Raw genomic sequence first — 17,883 nt, forward strand, 5'->3', positions numbered from 1 at the left:
ATGCAGGGTTGCAAACTGGCTTAACCTGTGCCTTGAAGAGAGGTTTAAACTGCCAACATTGGCATGGGCAACCTTTTGGCTCAGAGTTGAACTGGGTCATTTGCTCTCTAACTGCTGCCAATCAGACTGCCATTCCAGGAATTCAAACTGCCCTGTGTCTTACATGAAAAAGTCCTTGCACTTTAGATGGTATGGTGTGATTTGTAGAAACTTCACAATAAGGTTCGCCAGCTGGACATACACAATTTTGGTGCATCATGGCACACAATTTGGCATTCTAACAAGTTTGAAAGTTTAATGTTTCTAGTCCTCAGATTCAGACAACCAGAACAGGAAAGACCCTGGGCAGGAGGATTCTGCCCAGAGGATGTACTCCACAATCACTTGAATCAGAATAGGTTGTGTTTAAGCAGATTTGAACTCGTCACAGCACCTGTTTAAATCCAGTGCTTTTTGTTTTATCTGAAATAATTCAGGATGTTTTACAGTTCTCAGCTTCCAAAAACTAGAATATTGTTTCACATCCCCAATTTCTCAACTAATGGAAAGTTCAAGGCTACATTTTCAAGCAATCTCGCCTTGCTGCTTCTCTTTAACAACTGAAATTCAGAAGTATACTCTCTCTGAACAAGGCAGTACCATTTAGCCATTGTGGCTAATAGACATTGATGGAATACATCCACCACAAAATTGTCAAGTCTCCATTTAAAACCACCAATGCTAGGAGCTGCCACCCTATCCAATGACAGTAATTTCCTCAGGCTAATTACGTGATGTGTAACAAAATACAGTTTTGTCTGTTCTAACTTTGGTTCTTATCAACAGCAAGATAGAGGCTGAATGCTGATTCCCATGTGAAAGCGGTCTCATCCACTCCTCTGCCCTTCCCCCTCTCCTATTTACCTGTCTCTTCTTCTGCCCCTCTATCCAGTTGGTGCCCAGTATGGTGAATGTAGACATGTGGTGATTGGGGATTTTGGACAATGGTGATGGCACATTTTGAACAACAATCCAATTTTTCTTCCTAGAAATTGTGCCCCAAATCTGCTGTCTTAGATTTTCAGCCCTCTGTATGAGGCTACATTACTAGAAGGATACATTACTAAGATAACCAGTTTTCTTGGTAGCTTTCCCATATGGTACGTGTTCACATTATAACATCAAGATGTGAACAAGCTACTGGGGAAAAAACAGGCCCAGAATATTTTGACTTAGAGATATAGCGAAAACACCATACCAATTTCCAAAAGGTTGCTAATGTAATAAATACGTGCACTATAAAAGAAAACCTTCATCTTATCAGAGTCCAAAAAAACTGAATCAGAAACTGATAAACTCTGTAATGGGGCACTGGAGATCTCCCTCTGAAGCTCTTTGGCTGAAAATTGGTAAGTTTCATATCTGCAATAGGGAGTTCTGGGAGATTCCCTGCAGTATTTTTTAGATCAGGTTTGTGTCCAATGAAGGTGCTCAGGCAAATTCAGGGGAAAGGCTTTGGCTTCTGTGCTCTGTTTCTTGGCCCTCCAGGGCAACTGGTAGGCCCCCATGTGAAAAAGGATGCTGCACTGGATGGACCCCTGGTCTCATCCAGCCGGGCTTTTCTGATGCCACAAGATTCCTGTTCTTACGCCCTTCCTCCCTTTGTTGTATCAGACGAACACAGCTAACCCTCTCCAACGTTCCTTACAGGTCAGCCAGCATCGCGTCCCACAATGAACGTCTTCCCTCCATCGCAAGAAGAGTTGCGAACTACAGACAAGGCCACCTTGGCATGTTTGGTGAGTGACTTCATGCCAGGTGCAGCCCAAGTCATCTGGCTGGCTGATGGCTCCCCGATCTCTAGTGGTGTGGAGACGACCAAGCCGACAAAGCACAACGATAAGTACATGCTCAGCAGTTACCTGACCATGCCCTCTTCAGAATGGGAGAAGCATAATGAGTACACCTGCAAGGTGACACACGAAGGGTCCGAGTACCGGAAGACGGTGAACCGTTCGCAGTGATAAGAACTCTGCTGCATGCAGGGCTTTGCTGCATCCTGATCTCTGTTGCAGAAGGAGAGAAATGTCACATGTTCTCTCCCCCTCCCGCCCTCCCCAGTTTTCCTTCTCTCCCCACAATTTTCAAAAACTTTCCCCTTTCCCTTTCCCCCCAGCTTCATAGACATCCTTGTTAGTTCTAATGAATAATAAAAGCAGACTCGTGCAATTTTGCTGTCTCTGTATAGATTCTCTCCAGTGGCAATTTAAAAAATGATTGTGAGATGACATCTGTCAGTCAATAAAACAAGACAGTGCTTTATCATGTCGCTTTTGTATGTGGAAATCATTTCTCCATAGCATTAAAAAAAATTAGGCTAAGGCAACCACTTAAAAGCAGTGTGGCCATCAAAGGATTGCTTTTCACATGCAGTGGTATCCCAGCAAAAAAGGTGGGAGCAAAAACCCTTCTCAAGAGGGACTTTCAGTGCCCCTCTCTCAGATCTGACCACAGAGTTTTCAGTGGCGGGAGCATGCAGAGAAAGACCAGCAGTGTTATTCTCAATCATCCATACCGTCCACCTGGGTATCTCCAAGGATATCAGGAGATGAACCTGTTCTCCCCCTTTTGTGACAAGCTCATGAAGTGCCCCCTTCTACCTAAGGGTTAAAAATGCCACTTTTGCCCTCCTTCATCTTCAGTGTCCTGGACAGAAAAAGAGGATCCTGGACACACTCAGCAGAAGGATTTATGAGAACAGAAGTGGGGGTAATATTCACTAGTTCCCTCTTCCCACTGCAGATCTCTGGCTCCCCCCATTCTGTTCCTAAGGATTCACCAGGGAAAGACCTTAGCACATTATTTAGGGTCTGCCTTTCTCACTGAGACTCCGGACGGATTACACAATGTGTATCACACAATCAATAGGATGATGTATCCACTAAGCAATGTAAAAGGAGTCGAAAGTTGGAATTTGAAAGCAAGCTGTCATCTGAACAAAGACTTAAACTGACATGTTAAACACTGCAGAACAGGATATGACGTCAGCAGCAACAAAGGCATTTTCCCAGGCCAATCTCTTATGATGCTGCCCTCTTTCCTTTATAACAATGCCCTCCTGACCAATTCTCTTTTACAGTTTACAAAATGGCAGGAGCATGGGGGCCTTCTTGACTTCATCAGTCAGGCCTTTCCACAAGATAGGGGCCACTACAGATAAAGCATCTGTATTGTCAATTGTTGAACTTGCCCATCTGCAGGGTGGCCTCTGCAGAAGGCCCTGCTCAGATGAGCCAAGTTATCTTGGCAGGAGATAGCTGGAGATGAAGCCCTGGCAATATGAGGTTCCAAGGCCATGAAGGGCTTTGTATGTGATAGCCAATACCTTGAATTGATCTGGGTTATTGATGGAATGGCTGTAGAATGGGTATAATATGCATGCTCTGCTTACCGCCCAATTATCACCTGGCTGCAGCATTCAGCGCCAACTGGTGTCTCCAAGCAGATTTCTAGGAGAGACCTGTGTAGGATGCATGACAGTAGTCTAGTCTCCATGTTACTGTGGCCAAATCAAGGTAGGGGCCTAAACTAAAGTTGAAAAAAGCATATATTGTAGCTGCATTTCAGGGTGTGGCAGGAGGACGCAGGCAGTGAAGTGTTACTTCACAGACAGAAAGCATTTGCAGAACTGTTCAGCGAATTCAACACAAATAATTTCAGCTTATTGTTTTATGCCTTTAGGATTGCCAACCTCCAGTTTCTCCTGGAGAAAATGGCTGCTCTAGAGGGTGGGCTTCATGGCATTATACCCGGCTGAGCTCCCTACCTGCCCTCCCCAGGCTCCACCTCCAGGAAATTCCCAACCCAGATTTGGCCTCCCTACCATTGTATCATGTTTCTTCTCTGTGGAAGTCAGAGTGACATTTGGGAACCCCTCATCATCTCTGTTTTGGCCTCACAACAACCCTGGGAAGTAGGTTAGGATGAGAGACAGTGACCGGCCCATCGCTCAGAGTCATGGCTGACCAGAGATTTGAACCCAGGTCGCCTGGTCTCCATTTATCTGCTACACCCAGGGCTCATTTTGAGGGGGAATGCACAGGAACGCAGTTCCGGTAGTTCTCCAAAGAGGTCACATGTCAAGTGACCCTGCCCACCTGATTTGGGGCCATTTTGGGCCCATTTTGGCCTGGATTGGGCCCAAAATGGCCAGGATCGGGCCTCTTATGGGTGGTGGATCGCTCTCTCACTCAGCAGCAGCCCAATTCTGACCATTTTGGGCCCCCTTTCAGCCATTTCCAGCCCCTTTTTGCCATTTTGGGCCCAATTTCGACCCTGAATGGCCAGGATTGGGTCCAAAACAGCCAGGATAGGTGAGGCCAGGGAGTGTGGCATATGCTAATGAGTTATGCTAATGAGTTCCTGCAGCTTTTTTTCTACGAAATGGCCTCTGTCGCACCACAATGCATTGAGACCATCATATTAAGCATGACTTCTAAATACATAGGAGGAGTCTTGCTGCATGCATTCAAAGGCCAGCATCCTGCTTCCAAACATGGCTAAGCATATATTTTGGGGAGTCCTGAGGTCAACAGCCACCCCCTCCTGTTCACTCTGCAGTAACTGCCCTTAGTAGACTGTCTTTTCACATGGAAGTTCCACTTAATTGTTGTGGCAAATTGTTGTTGATACATCTTCCTTTTAAGTAATCAAAGCAAGTAGCCACTAGAGATGAGCATGAACTGGAAATACAAACCAAAGTTTATCACGAACCGGCAGTCCATGGGAGCTCATTTCTCATGAACCACGATGAACTTTAGGCCGGTTTGTTTGGTTCGTTTTTCGGTTTGCCACTGCAGACAGCCTGGCACCAATCAATAAGTTTTCTAGGCAATGGGGGAAGGGGTTTTCTGCACATCTTCTGCTGCCCTGGAAGTGATGTTTTCATGAACCAAATGAACCAGTTCGTGAACCAGGGCAAGTTCATGAAAGTTCATGGTTCATGAAACGCTACAAACCACGAAGTGCAAAGTTTGGTATTTTCCGGGTTCATGCTCACCTCTAGTAGCCACCACCAAATCTTGTGGAAGTAGGTTCCATAGGTGAATTGTGTGTTCTGTGAAGAAGTAATCTCTTTCACCTGTCTTGAATCATCACAGACAGAACAAAATCTCCCTCTATCCACTTTCTCTGCATCAGACAAAAGCATCTCACAGTCCCTAAGTTGGATTCCCAAATCAACTCTAGGTTCCAGCCCACAGACCCCCAAATTGGGGGATCTGAAATAGACAATGCAATCATTAGATGGTAGCATGATGCTAAAGAAACGAAAAAAACGTTTTGCTGGAGGAGAGATTTGAAAGGAACCAGTTTACTTAACCTCATGAGAGAAGTGTTAATTTATAAGCCTCCACAAAAAACAGATTTAGTTAATATAAACATTGCAGACCCAATCATTTGGTAGATCTTAAAGTAGGACTTCAAGTGCCTTTCAGTACAATAGCAAAAACTATCCTTTTTTGTGTCAAGACCTTGAAGCATCTGGTTTAAGAATGTCTATAAAAGAGCTGCTGTCAGGTGATCAAGGAGAAAGTCAGGCAGGTCATCTTGAATGTAGGCACCATCTGGAGAAAGGCTCCAAGCAAACAGACCATTGCAGAGAGAGGCTGTAGACAAGCGGCCTAGATGACCAATAGCCAGTTTTGCAGGAGAAGACTGGGGGATGTCTACAGGTGAACCTGCCCAGATTGAGAGTCTCTATTCTTGCTTTGCACAAGTCTTCCCAGGCAAGGAGGATTACAGGCTGTTGTGTGACTCTTTGGCTGGAATTGCCTGAAATTCCTCTGCTAGCTAGGAATCCTGCTGGCAAAGACAGCAGTGAGCCAGTGCCTAATCTTCATTGTTCTCAGTTCAAGACTCATATAACCCAACAATTCTATCACATTGCACTGAACTGATGCTCTAGTATAAAGGACTCCATCTGGAGAAAGGCTCCAGGCAAACAGGCCATTGCAGAGAGAGGCTGGAGACAAGTGGCCTAGATGGCCAATAGCCTGGTTTGCAGGAGAAGACTGGGAGATGTCCACAGGTGACCCTGCCCAGATTGAGATTCCCCATTTCTTGCTTGGCAAGGACAATTACAGGCTGTTACATGACTCCCCTGACTAGGAATCCTGGTAGCAAAGAGAGCAGTGACCCAGTCCCTAATTTTCATTGTTCCCGGTTCAAAACTCATAGCATTTGACTGGTCTATCACATTGTGCTGAAGTGATGCTCTAGTATAAGGGATTTTCTTTAAAATCAAGGAGATATGGGGAATTCTTAGTAGCAGTCAGTCCTGCATCCATAGCAGATACTCTGCCAGTAAATCTCCTTCATCCTAACTGCTCATTATCTGGCCACTACTACTTCTTTGCTGAATCCATTCCAGCAAGAAAACTTCTCAAAAATGAGGAGGAAGAAGCTGGAAGAACAACCCATATCTCTACTAATTCCTATAAAACTAGCCAAACTACACAATCTGGCAATTGCTAGTTGTTTCAACTTAACTATACAGAAAGAGCAATAGGAGAAGAGAAGGAGCCATTCACAGTTTCAGGACATCACACTTCTGCAGACTATATCAGATGCCCCCATCCCCAGTTGGAACGAAGAGACAGACACCAGAATTGGGGTATAAAGGGCCATTTATTGAATAACGACAACATAACTTGCAACCACGGCAAGGGCCTAACTAGTGGTACAGGTCAGGCCCTGGGGTTGTTCTTGGACCTCTGCCCTGACTTGTCTTGGCGAGCCACCCTCTACCCTGGGTGTGAGCCATCCCTTGTATGGCTGTGCCCCGGCTTGGCCAGGTAATGTGGTTCCCCCTTAAAGTTCCCCCCGCCGGCCGCAAAGCCGGGAGAGGACTGTCTTGTCCAGGGGTTACCCACCCGGGTGTCTGTCTTCTCCACTGGGCCGCGAGGCAGCCAGCAGCTCCTGACAGACCCCAATTCCCCACCAATGGGGATATGCCACAGGTGCTCGCTGCCCTGCTGCTTTCCCCCCTACTTCTTGTCAGGATCTGCCATAATACAACCTATGTAATGCCATATTAACTTCTGTAGTGTGTAGTCTTTCTCTCCCTCCAGGTGCCTCCCTGTGTACCGCAGCTTTCATGGGAGAGAACACAGCGTCTTATCTATTCCTTCCTAGATGACCTTGAGCCAGCGTTCTCACACAGAAATCTCCGCTTGATGAGAACTCTGGGGGGAGGGTTTTGATCTGTAACAACTTTCATTCTGTAACTCATTCCTAACAAAGCTTTGCTCAGCCAAGACCATCTCGGTCCTGGATTATGGACACCTGGCCTGAATGCTATCTTTCAAAATAAACCTTTTGAAACCAAAAGACCCTGTCTTCTTGCAGAAGGGAGGAAGGTAGACTCGAGCTGTATGGGATGCCATAGCCTGACACTTCTAACCTTCCACCACCAAGGCCAAGCCTCTGCTTAGGCCTTTGCGCCCCACTGGTGGCCTAAAGCCACCCTGAGCCCTTGCCACAGGTCCTGCAAGAATATCTCATAGAATCATAGAGTTGGAAGGGGCCATGCAGACCATCTAGTCCAACCCCCTGCCCAGTGCAGGATCAGCCTAATCTCATTCCCCTTCACCAAAAGATGTACTCCATCCCCTCGGTAGAGGTCTGCAAATTTGGCCCTGATTTGCGGATGGGGCAGGTAAATTCCCAACCTGTCTGCCAAGGCTTTAAAGAAGTCCCTGTTGGCCTTTCACCCTATCTATTGCAGCAGGGTCCAATGTTTCCCACCAGACCTGGTGCAGAAGCATTGCTGACCAGATTATCAGGGTGCCGGGCCAGTGCTTGCCTATCAGGTGCAAGTATGCCTGCACCTGTAAGGAAAGACCTTTAATTAGGCCCAGGTCGTTGCCTCCCAGGTGCATGACCAGAATTTGGGGTGGCAGACCCCTCCAATCAAACAAGAGTGGCAGCAATCCTGTCCACCTCAGGTTTCTTCTGCCTTGCTATTCAATGGTGGCCCAATGGCTCAAGCCAAGCAGTGACCCGATCCACATCTTTTTTGCCTGATGTGCTGCCCAAAAATCCATGCTGTGGCCACAGATGAGGATCTGCACCCTGTCCCGGTGGCCACCCCCACCTAAAAGAAAAACAGTGTTAAGAAGGGTTCCCCAGATTCAAGGGGTGGCCTGATAGGTGGAGGAGAGCCACCGCCCTACTCTCTGGATTGCAGATCCCGGGTATCCCATGGCTGCCACTGTGAATGCTGCCCCAATCCGAAAAGAATGGGTGCCAAATTAGCACTCATGTTTTTGCTAGCATCTTTGTTCATTGCTTAAAAATACTTGACAGGTGGGGTGTGGGGATGCTTCTACAACTTGTGCATGTATTTGCCATGCTTTCCCCCACACAGTTCTACTCTTCCTGCCAGTTCTCCCTTCCTCAAGTTACAAATCTTGTGGATACTGTTCTGAATAACCTAAATCCATTTACTTTTAATGAACTGGCACCCATATTATAAAGATCATCTCAATGCTGGTCAGCTCCTACGGAGCCTACTCCAAATACATGCATATTGTTGCAACCTGCAGTGGACTACAAAACCCATGTTGCAGTGTCATTGTAAGTCCTGCACATATATAGAGATACCAAGCACCTGTGTAATGTTAAAGACTGGAGATCAGGCAGCAAATTGAGAGAAGAATTCATAGGTGCAATGAAGATGGTTAATTTGATCTCCAGTTCTGGCACGTTATGACCCTTTAATGGAAACACATGATTAATACAGATGTCTAAGTTCGTTTACCAGGCTCAGAATACATATGGGTCCAATTCGTCATTATGACAAATCAAGTGGCATTTTTCACAAAGGTTCTTCTCCACTTTCAAATGTAAAATGAGATTTTGCAAAATTCAGTACAGACAGCCAACTTCCCTGCAGATTAATGCATCAAAAGTTCTCTAAAGTTCTTTCTCTATCATAGCTCAAACTTTTTTTTTCTTTTCTGTGGACTACTTGATGGTTAACGTATGACAATTTACTACTATTGATTGCTATGACTGTCAATACAGTTTGACAGGATTACTTGATCTTCAATTTGTACAGGCTATTTGATTCTATGGACTTCTTGGTCAAACCATCTTGAGTGAGTATCTTCTCTGTTTCTCTCAATTCTCTCAGGGTTTTTTTAACCTTTTAATGAGATTATTGTGTGATACAAATCCTTCTGTATTTATTGAAGTGTTTTCTTTGGAAACCAGAATTAGTTAAATTTCTGTGACTGTGCCGTGGCCAATCCGAATGATTAGAATTTCCATGGATCAATATGATAAGGGGCATGAGCCAATGGGATATAGCAGTTGGAATATTTGAGTAGAATCTGGGAGACCCAGGTTTGATTTGCCACTCTGCTATGGAAGCTCATTGGCTGACCTTCGGCCAGTCACAATCTCTCAGTCTAACCCACCTCACAGGGCTGTTGAGAGGATAAAATGGAGGAGAGGCAAATGATGTGGTAAATGTTTATACTTTGTGTATAAACAAAGTAAATAAAACAGCAAATAAATAAATATCACTGTGTGCCAACATTATGACCCAGGAAAGGACTCTCTGAAAACAGTCTATTTTTCAAACTCCCATTAAGACAGCTTGGAATTCCAAGGCCATTTCTGAGTTGCACTGAGAAAAGTTGTGGATCATTAAATTTCACTCTGGAGCCCATCTTTGGTGAAATTCAATGGCAATTCTCCAATGTCTAAAAACACCAACAATGTAAAACACTCAATTTCTCTGAACATTGACAAGTACAGGCAGTGAATGAGGGAAGTTCATATTTATAGTCAAAGGAATGGTCCAGCGCACTGGGTTTAATCTACAAAAGAAAAAGAGGAAAAAAACATGTGAGCATAGACCGATCGTCGCTTCTTCCTCTGTGAGGCTTCTTTTATGAATAATATTCTAAATCCAGTAAACTGGATATTAAATCTATGGCTATCAAATCTATCGCTCTGCTTTTTGGCTCAGATTATAATGGGAAAGGATGTCCTCTAGCATTTTAAAGTGGGGCAGTAGACTGCAAGGAGCAATGAGGTGTTGAATTTCCAAGCAGCTTTTTGACACGGGTGAGCCTAGAAACTACAATTTCCAACGAGTGGAATGACAAGCAAAATACATGCGGAGCCATGAATGTCTATGTGCTGGTTTTATAAGCCAGGAGAGAACGCTGAGGAAACATGCAATTTTTCTGTACTCATGTCCGCAAGTATGGAATGATCGTGCCAATCCCTAACTGAGCTGATTCCCTTCAAAAGATCAGAATCAGGTAAGATGCAATAAGAATGTGGTTGCTTAATTATTCTTAGGAGCAGCCAACAGGACTTTCATCTTCCAGTCCCAGGAAATAGCCAGGCAAGTATATCATATTTTTAAAAATCCATTCGTTACAGTTCTATAGAAATGAGAAATTATTCTTTTAATTAAACACAACCATTATTGTCCTACTGCTTTTCAACTTCACATGTGGAATACTCATCAAGAACTTCTGCCATGAAGTGGTGACAGGTTTTTGTACAGGTCTGTGTCACTGTGGTGGATCTTTGGAGCAGGGACCCAGCTGACCGTCACTGGTAAGTCACTGCATTTATTCTGAATCTTTCCTTCTCTGCTGTAATTTTTTTTTAATTCCATGATTTTTGCCTCTTTTCTCTCTCTGACCCAAAATGGACCCCAGGGTTTTCCCTCCTTCTGTCTAGACTGATTCTTTCCTAGGAACTGTATTTTCCAGCATAACCAGACTACCACAGTAGAATGTCACAATCTCTTTCTCTTCTCCCTGACCCCTTGAATTTGAAAGAAAACCAGCAGAAAAGAGCCAAGGTCTCCCTCTGCCTTTTCTGGGGATAGGTCAATGGCACAAAATTTGGAAATCTCTTTTGGGGAGACGCTGACATAAGCTTTCTTGATGGCAGGGTACTGACTAGTGTTCCAGAGTAGCCACTTTGAGTACTTCTAGGTAGCCAACATCATTTTGGGATTGCAAATTTGACCCTATGGAAGAAGTTAGACTAGATTATTTTCTGTTATTAGATTTTGCCCATGAGTTTAATATTAGAATAAAGTAAAGGATCAACGGCTTGAAAACTGGCCAGCCCAAATCACCGGGCTCTCTGTTTTTTTAAAAAAACACCGTTGAGAATCTGCAGATGTTTCTTGATCAATCCATATATATATAAAATTGATAATCCTGTTCTGAAAGAATGGGAAATGGGATTTACCTATCTTGAGAACAGCATTATAAAACTTCAACACAAAGGCTATGCAAGGAGTCCAATTGAAGTCCATAGGGCTGCACTAAAATAGGTTGTGAATTACAAATACTGATCCAAAGTCTGGTGACTATTTCCAGTGGGGTTACCTTGGAAGACTCTAACGGCAGAAACCAATAAAAGGAGGGGGAGTCTTATGGTGACAATGACTTGAGTATTATGGCATAGCAATAAGATCCATTAAATTAGCAGGATTTGAGTTGAGCGGCACCTTAAAGACCAACAAGATTTTCAGGGTATAAGCTTTCGAGAGTCAAGCTCCCTTCTTCAGGTACTGTTCTTGAAACACTGGTTGGCCTCTAAGCCTCCACTGGACTTAAATCCTACTGTTCTACTGCAGACCCAATTGAAACTAGATCCATTAGATCTTATCCTTATTTGGAATAGTTAGACAGACAGACAATACCTACGACCATTAACAGGTATATCTGCCAATTTCTGATAAAGTGACCTGTAGTTAGAAAAGCTTATGCCAAAAATATATTCAAGGAAGCGATATGAATTAAATGTAGCGAGGATACATTACATGCATTTTCATCTAGAGAGTTCTAGTCTGCTAATCCATGTTGCAGGTTTCGCTCCATTAGCCTTTAAGGTGCTTAAAAGCATATCTATATCTATACCCTACCAATTATGGTATTTACATCCTACCGATTATGATATCACACAAATCAATGGATTCTTGTTTACATTTATCAAAAATGTCTTTAAAAAATTTTTAAAGCTTCAGAACCAATGATTTTTCTTCTCCATACAATTGATCTATACAGAGGGACTGTGTGTTAAAATATTAGCATGAGAGTACTACATGGAAACGGCGTAACCGTTCCATTTATGTTGCTGCAACTGCGCTTTTTCTAATCAAATGTTTCTTCACATAGTCCTGTGTTTGTATACGAGATTGCATGGAGAGGGAAAGGGGGAGACCAAGCTGCTTGTATGTGTGAACCAGTGATTTGTATGGAAAATCTGGATGTTTAATGTTCTTAGTGCAGAAGGCTGAATTACATGAACACCCTGTTCATTTCAGCCCAACAAGCCTTGGAGATTCTCTCCAAGAAAACAAAGGTTTCCATGACAGTGGGGTAATAAATTTGTGTCTGGTGGACTGGACATATGACTTCAGATTGCAAGTGGGGGAGTCCCTTGATTGAATAGTCCTCCATACAAAAAATGTCCTTGTGCATAGAAAATTGGCATATAAGAAAGCAAGCAGTCTTTTGAATGGGAATGAAAATTTTCAGGAAGGGGGGACTCATCTGCCATGTGATTCCTCACAGTCTGAAGTGGTACAGTCCCAGCACAAATTTACCACCTCACTGAAAACTGGGCCATTTCGTTAACCTATGTGGTGTGGGTGGAGAGTCTGTTTTTTGCTGTCTCCTTTGCTATGACAGCAGGACTTGAGTCTTGCAGGACCAACAAAATTTTCAGGGTATAAGCTTTCAAGAGTCAGAGCTTAACGCTTGAATGCTTATGCCCTGATTTTCCTCTTGGTGTCCTTCCTGGGGGAACCTTGACTCCTGAAAGTGTATACCCCGAAAATCCAGTTGGTCACTAAGGTGCTATTGGACTCGCACTGCAGACCAACGTGACTACCCACCTGAAACTTAGCTATAACAGTTATATAAATGATCACTGCATATAATGTATTTGCTGGGGGCGGCTGCATTCCTAGACTGGTTAGAAAAGAACAAGGCATGCCTCCCCAAATACTAAAAAGGTGGTCTGAGCCACACTAAGTAAAAATATGGAGTCTTGGTGTTAATTCTCTCTCTCTCACACACACACACAAATATACAACACCTTCATGGCATTAATGGGTTGGTTCGATACCATAAAAGAAAGTTAGATAGGTAGTTAGACACAAAGATGGATGTGTAAGAATTTTTTTAAAATCTGGTTTGCTCAGTGAATTTAAGAGAGGTTTGTGTGTGCTATGTGCCATCAAGTCACTGCCAATCTATGGTGACCCTATGAATGAAAGACCTCCAAAATGTCCTATCATTAACAGACTTACTCAGATCTGGCAAACTGGGAGGCATGGCTTCTTTTATTGAAGCAGCCCATCTTGTTTTAGTTCTTCCTCTTTTCCTCCTGCCTTCCATGTTTCCTAGCATTATTGACTTTTCCAGAGAGTCTTGTCTTCTCATGATCATAGATCCAGAGGAGTTAGCTGTGTTAGTCTGTAGCAGCAAAATTGAAAAGTGTCCAGTAGCACCTTTAAGACTAACCAACTTTACTGTAGCATAAGCTTTCAAGAACCACAGTTCTCTTCGTCAGATGCATGGAGGGTAAGAAGAAAATGGTCAGATATATAGGTGGAGGGGGAAGTAGATGCAATCAGTAGCTTCTGATAATAGGATCAGTTGGCTTCTTACCCCCCGTGCATCTGACGAAGAGAGCTGTGATTCTCGAAAGCTTATGCTACAGTAAAGTTGGTTAGTCTTAAAGGTGCTACTGGACTCTTTTCCATTTTTCTTCTCATGATGTAACCAAAAAACAATAGCCTTGGTTTGGTCATTTTAGCTTCTGGGGAGAATTCAGGCTTGATGTGATCTAGAACCCACTTATTTGTCTTTTTGGCCATCCGTGGTATCTGCAAAACCCTGCCAGCACCAAAAGGAATTTAAGAAGCCAAAATCAGCAAGGGCAACTTTTTCTTATTAGAAAGTCAAACAGGATCATGAACTGTTTCCAATCAAGCCCTCATTCAAGGAATTCAGACTGCAGTGTGATCATTGGGTATTATTTGCAAAAGAGATTAAGTTCTTCTACTTTAGATGTTGTGATCTGATCAGAGGCAACTTCACACTCAGTTTCACCTGTTGGATTTTATAGAACAATTAATCATGGTTAGGTTTCGGTGCATTGTTGTGACGCTCAATTCGGCATTCTGATAAGTTTCCATTTTTTAAGTTCCTTTCTAGTCCTTAGGTTCAGAAAATCAGAAAAGGAAAGAACCTGGGTGGGAGAGTTTTCACTGGTCACTAAATGATAAGTTAATATAACACGCACTTCTATGATTCTTCATCAGGTTTGTTATACTGTCTTGTTTCTTCTGCCCTCCTCTCTCTCTTCTTTTTAAAATTTTTTTTTATTGGATTAGAAATCAAATTATTGTTCATTACAATCAATTCCCTTTAAATATTCCAATTCTAACCCCCTCCCTTTCCCCCCCCCTTTTGTTGACTTCCAACAGTTTTCCAACCCCTTATCTATTTTCCCCCTTACTCATTTCAAACTTACTTTATTCTATTAAACATACACTTTCATTCTCTTCTAAGCTTATCTATTATAACACAGTGCTATTTCTATTCCCTTCCCCATTTAACTTATCACACTAAGTATTACATTCCTAACATATATTCTTTAATAATGTAACATTTTATCTGATTTTCATTCTCTCTTCTCTAACTTGATCATTCTAGTCTCGTCAATATGGGACAATCAATTTGTCCCCTGTTCTGCATGACTCTAGGTATTTCTATAAACATTGTATACATTCAATATAAGTCAATCAATTTAACTTATACTCTATATGTTACTATTTACTTCCTTCCACCTTTCTTATATTCATTCTATTTTAATTATATAGTTTACCTATTATGCAATTATCTGCCAAAAACATACTTAGTTAACTTATATCCTTATAGTTCCTAAAATAACACCTCTATTATTTAATACTGTATATAATAATCCAATAAAAACGATAGCTTAGAACTTCTTATTTAACTTCCCTCCCCCCGGTAAAGCCACTTCTCTCTTCTTTTGTTATATTTCAGTAATTTTCAAACTGCCACAGTTCTTCTGCCCTCCTCTCATCTCCCTCTACAGCAAGGAAGATCTGCTCCTAAGGCTTTGTTCTTTGTTACAATAGGAGAAGAGCATAAAAACTAGCACTGGTATGACCGCAAAAAGGCTTAAATTTAGCTGGATTGTGCCCAAAGGATACGCTCCACAAATCAGTTGAATCAGAATGAGTAGTGTTTAAGTGGATTTAAATTCACCCACTGCAGCTGTTTAAATCCAGTGTTTTTTGTTTTATCTATGATATTTCAAGATGTTTTAATAGAATATTGTTTCACATCCCCAATTTCCCAGGTTGGAAAGTTCAAGCACCATTTTCCTGTAATCTCGCCCTGTTGCTTTAGCAGCTGAAATTCAGAACTACACTGCCTCTGAACAAGCCGGCACCATTTAGCCATTGTGGCTAATAGCCGTTGATGGAACATAACCACCACAAATTTGTATAGTTCTCCTGTAAAACCACCTAAGCTAGCAGCCATCACTGTATATCCAGTGAAAGTGGTGGCCACAGCCTAATTACATGATGTGTAAAGAAATATGGTTTTGTCTGTTCTAAGGCTAGTTCTTATCAACAGCAAGATAGAGGCTGAATGCTGATTCCCATGTGAAAGCGGTCTTAGCCACTCTGCTGCCCTTCACCCCCTCCTATTTACCTGTCTCTTCTTCTGCCCCTCTATCCAGTTGGTGCCCAGTATGGAGAATGTAGGCACGTGGTGGTTGGGGATTTGGGACAATGGTGGTTGCACATTTTGAACAACAGCCTACTCCAAAAGGAGCAGAGGCGCAACATGCTGGGAAATTGTTGCCCCAGTTTTTCTTCCCCTGAAATTCCTTATGCCTCAGTGGGATACATTATTAAGATTTTCTTGGTAGCTTTCCCATATGGTACATGTTCGCATTATAACATCAAGATGTGAACAAGCTACTGGGGAAAAAACAGGCCCAGAATATTTTGTCTTAGAGATATGGGAATAACACCATACCAATTTCCAAAAGGTTGCTAATGTTATAAATACATGCACTATAAAAGAAATCCTTCATCTTATCAGAGTCCAAAAAAACTGAATCAGAAACTGATAAACTCTGTAATGGGGCACTGGGGATCTCCCTCCGAAGCTCTTTGGCTGAACATTGATAAGTTTCATATCTGCAACAGGGAGTTCTGGGAGATTCCCTGCAGTATTTTTTAGATCAGGTTTGTGTCCAATGAAAGCGCCAACTTTCAGGTGCTCAGGCAAATTCAGGGGAAAGGCTTTGGCTTCTGTGCTCTGTTTCTTGGCCCTCCAGGGCAACTGGTGGGCCCCCATGTGAAAAAGGATGCTGCACTGGATGGACCCCTGCTCTCATCCAGCCGGGCTTTTCTGATGCCACAAGATTCCTGTTCTTACGCCCTTCCTCCCTTTGTTGTATCAGACGAACACAGCTAACCCTCTCCAACGTTCCTTACAGGTCAGCCAGCATCGCGTCCCACAATGAACGTCTTCCCTCCATCGCAAGAAGAGTTGCGAACTACAGACAAGGCCACCTTGGCATGTTTGGTGAGTGACTTCATGCCAGGTGCAGCCCAAGTCATCTGGCTGGCTGATGGCTCCCCGATCTCTAGTGGTGTGGAGACGACCAAGCCGACAAAGCACAACGATAAGTACATGCTCAGCAGTTACCTGACCATGGAATCTTCAGAATGGGAGAAGCATAATGAGTACACCTGCAAGGTGACACACGAAGGGTCCGAGTACCGGAAGACGGTGAACCGTTCGCAGTGATAAGAACTCTGCTGCATGCAGGGCTTTGCTGCATCCTGATCTCTGTTGCAGAAGGAGAGAAATGTCACATGTTCTCTCCCCCTCCCGCCCTCCCCAGTTTTCCTTCTCTCCCCACAATTTTCAAAAACTTTCCCCTTTCCCTTTCCCCCCAGCTTCATAGGCATCCTTGTTAGTTCTAATGAATAATAAAAGCAGACTCGTGCAATTTTGCTGTCTCTGTATAGATTCTCTCCAGTGGCAATTTAAAAAATGATTGTGAGATGACATCTGTCAGTCAATAAAACAAGACAGTGCTTTATCATGTCGCTTTTGTATGTGGAAATCATTTCTCCATAGCATTAAAAAAAATTAGGCTAAGGCAACCACTTAAAAGCAGTGTGGCCATCAAAGGATTGCTTTTCACATGCAGTGGTATCCCAGCAAAAAAGGTGGGAGCAAAAACCCTTCTCAAGAGGGACTTTCAGTGCCCCTCTCTCAGATCTGACCACAGAGTTTTCAGTGGCGGGAGCATGCAGAGAAAGACCAGCAGTGTTATTCTCAATCATCCATACCGTCCACCTGGGTATCTCCAAGGATATCAGGAGATGAACCTGTTCTCCCCCTTTTGTGACAAGCTCATGAAGTGCCCCCTTCTACCTAAGGGTTAAAAATGCCACTTTTGCCCTCCTTCATCTTCAGTGTCCTGGACAGAAAAAGAGGATCCTGGACACACTCAGCAGAAGGATTTATGAGAACAGAAGTGGGGGTAATATTCACTAGTTCCCTCTTCCCACTGCAGATCTCTGGCTCCCCCCATTCTGTTCCTAAGGATTCACCAGGGAAAGACCTTAGCACATTATTTAGGGTCTGCCTTTCTCACTGAGACTCCGGACGGATTACACAATGTGTATCACACAATCAATAGGATGATGTATCCACTAAGCAACGTAAAAGGAGTCGAAAGTTGGAATTTGAAAGCAAGCTGTCATCTGAACAAAGACTTAAACTGACA

The 17,883-nt window shown here is 43.3% G+C and overlaps 1 protein-coding gene and 1 gene segment (V, D, J or C); both read left to right on the plus strand.

Annotated features, from left to right (window-relative positions):
- The window catches only part of LOC129341162 (immunoglobulin lambda-1 light chain-like), a 256,067-nt gene extending 253,759 nt beyond the window's left edge, over nt 1-2,308 (plus strand). For both annotated transcript variants that reach the window (XM_054996172.1, XM_054996171.1), the window contains one exon: nt 1,690-2,308. In XM_054996172.1, coding sequence (XP_054852147.1) covers nt 1,690-2,003 — 314 coding nt within the window. In that variant the 3' untranslated portion in view covers nt 2,004-2,308. The remainder of the gene's footprint in view (nt 1-1,689) is intronic.
- Nucleotides 1-17,196, plus strand: part of LOC129341161 (immunoglobulin lambda variable 5-52-like) — a 71,846-nt gene extending 54,650 nt beyond the window's left edge. The window contains 2 exon segments of the V gene segment in view: nt 10,583-10,620; nt 16,579-17,196. Of these exon segments, the coding sequence occupies nt 10,583-10,620; nt 16,579-16,892 (352 nt within the window).
- The last annotated feature ends 687 nt before the right edge of the window (nt 17,197-17,883 follow it).

Source organism: Eublepharis macularius, chromosome 13, assembly GCF_028583425.1.
Source record: "Eublepharis macularius isolate TG4126 chromosome 13, MPM_Emac_v1.0, whole genome shotgun sequence".
NCBI classification, from domain to species: Eukaryota; Metazoa; Chordata; class Lepidosauria; order Squamata; family Eublepharidae; genus Eublepharis; species Eublepharis macularius.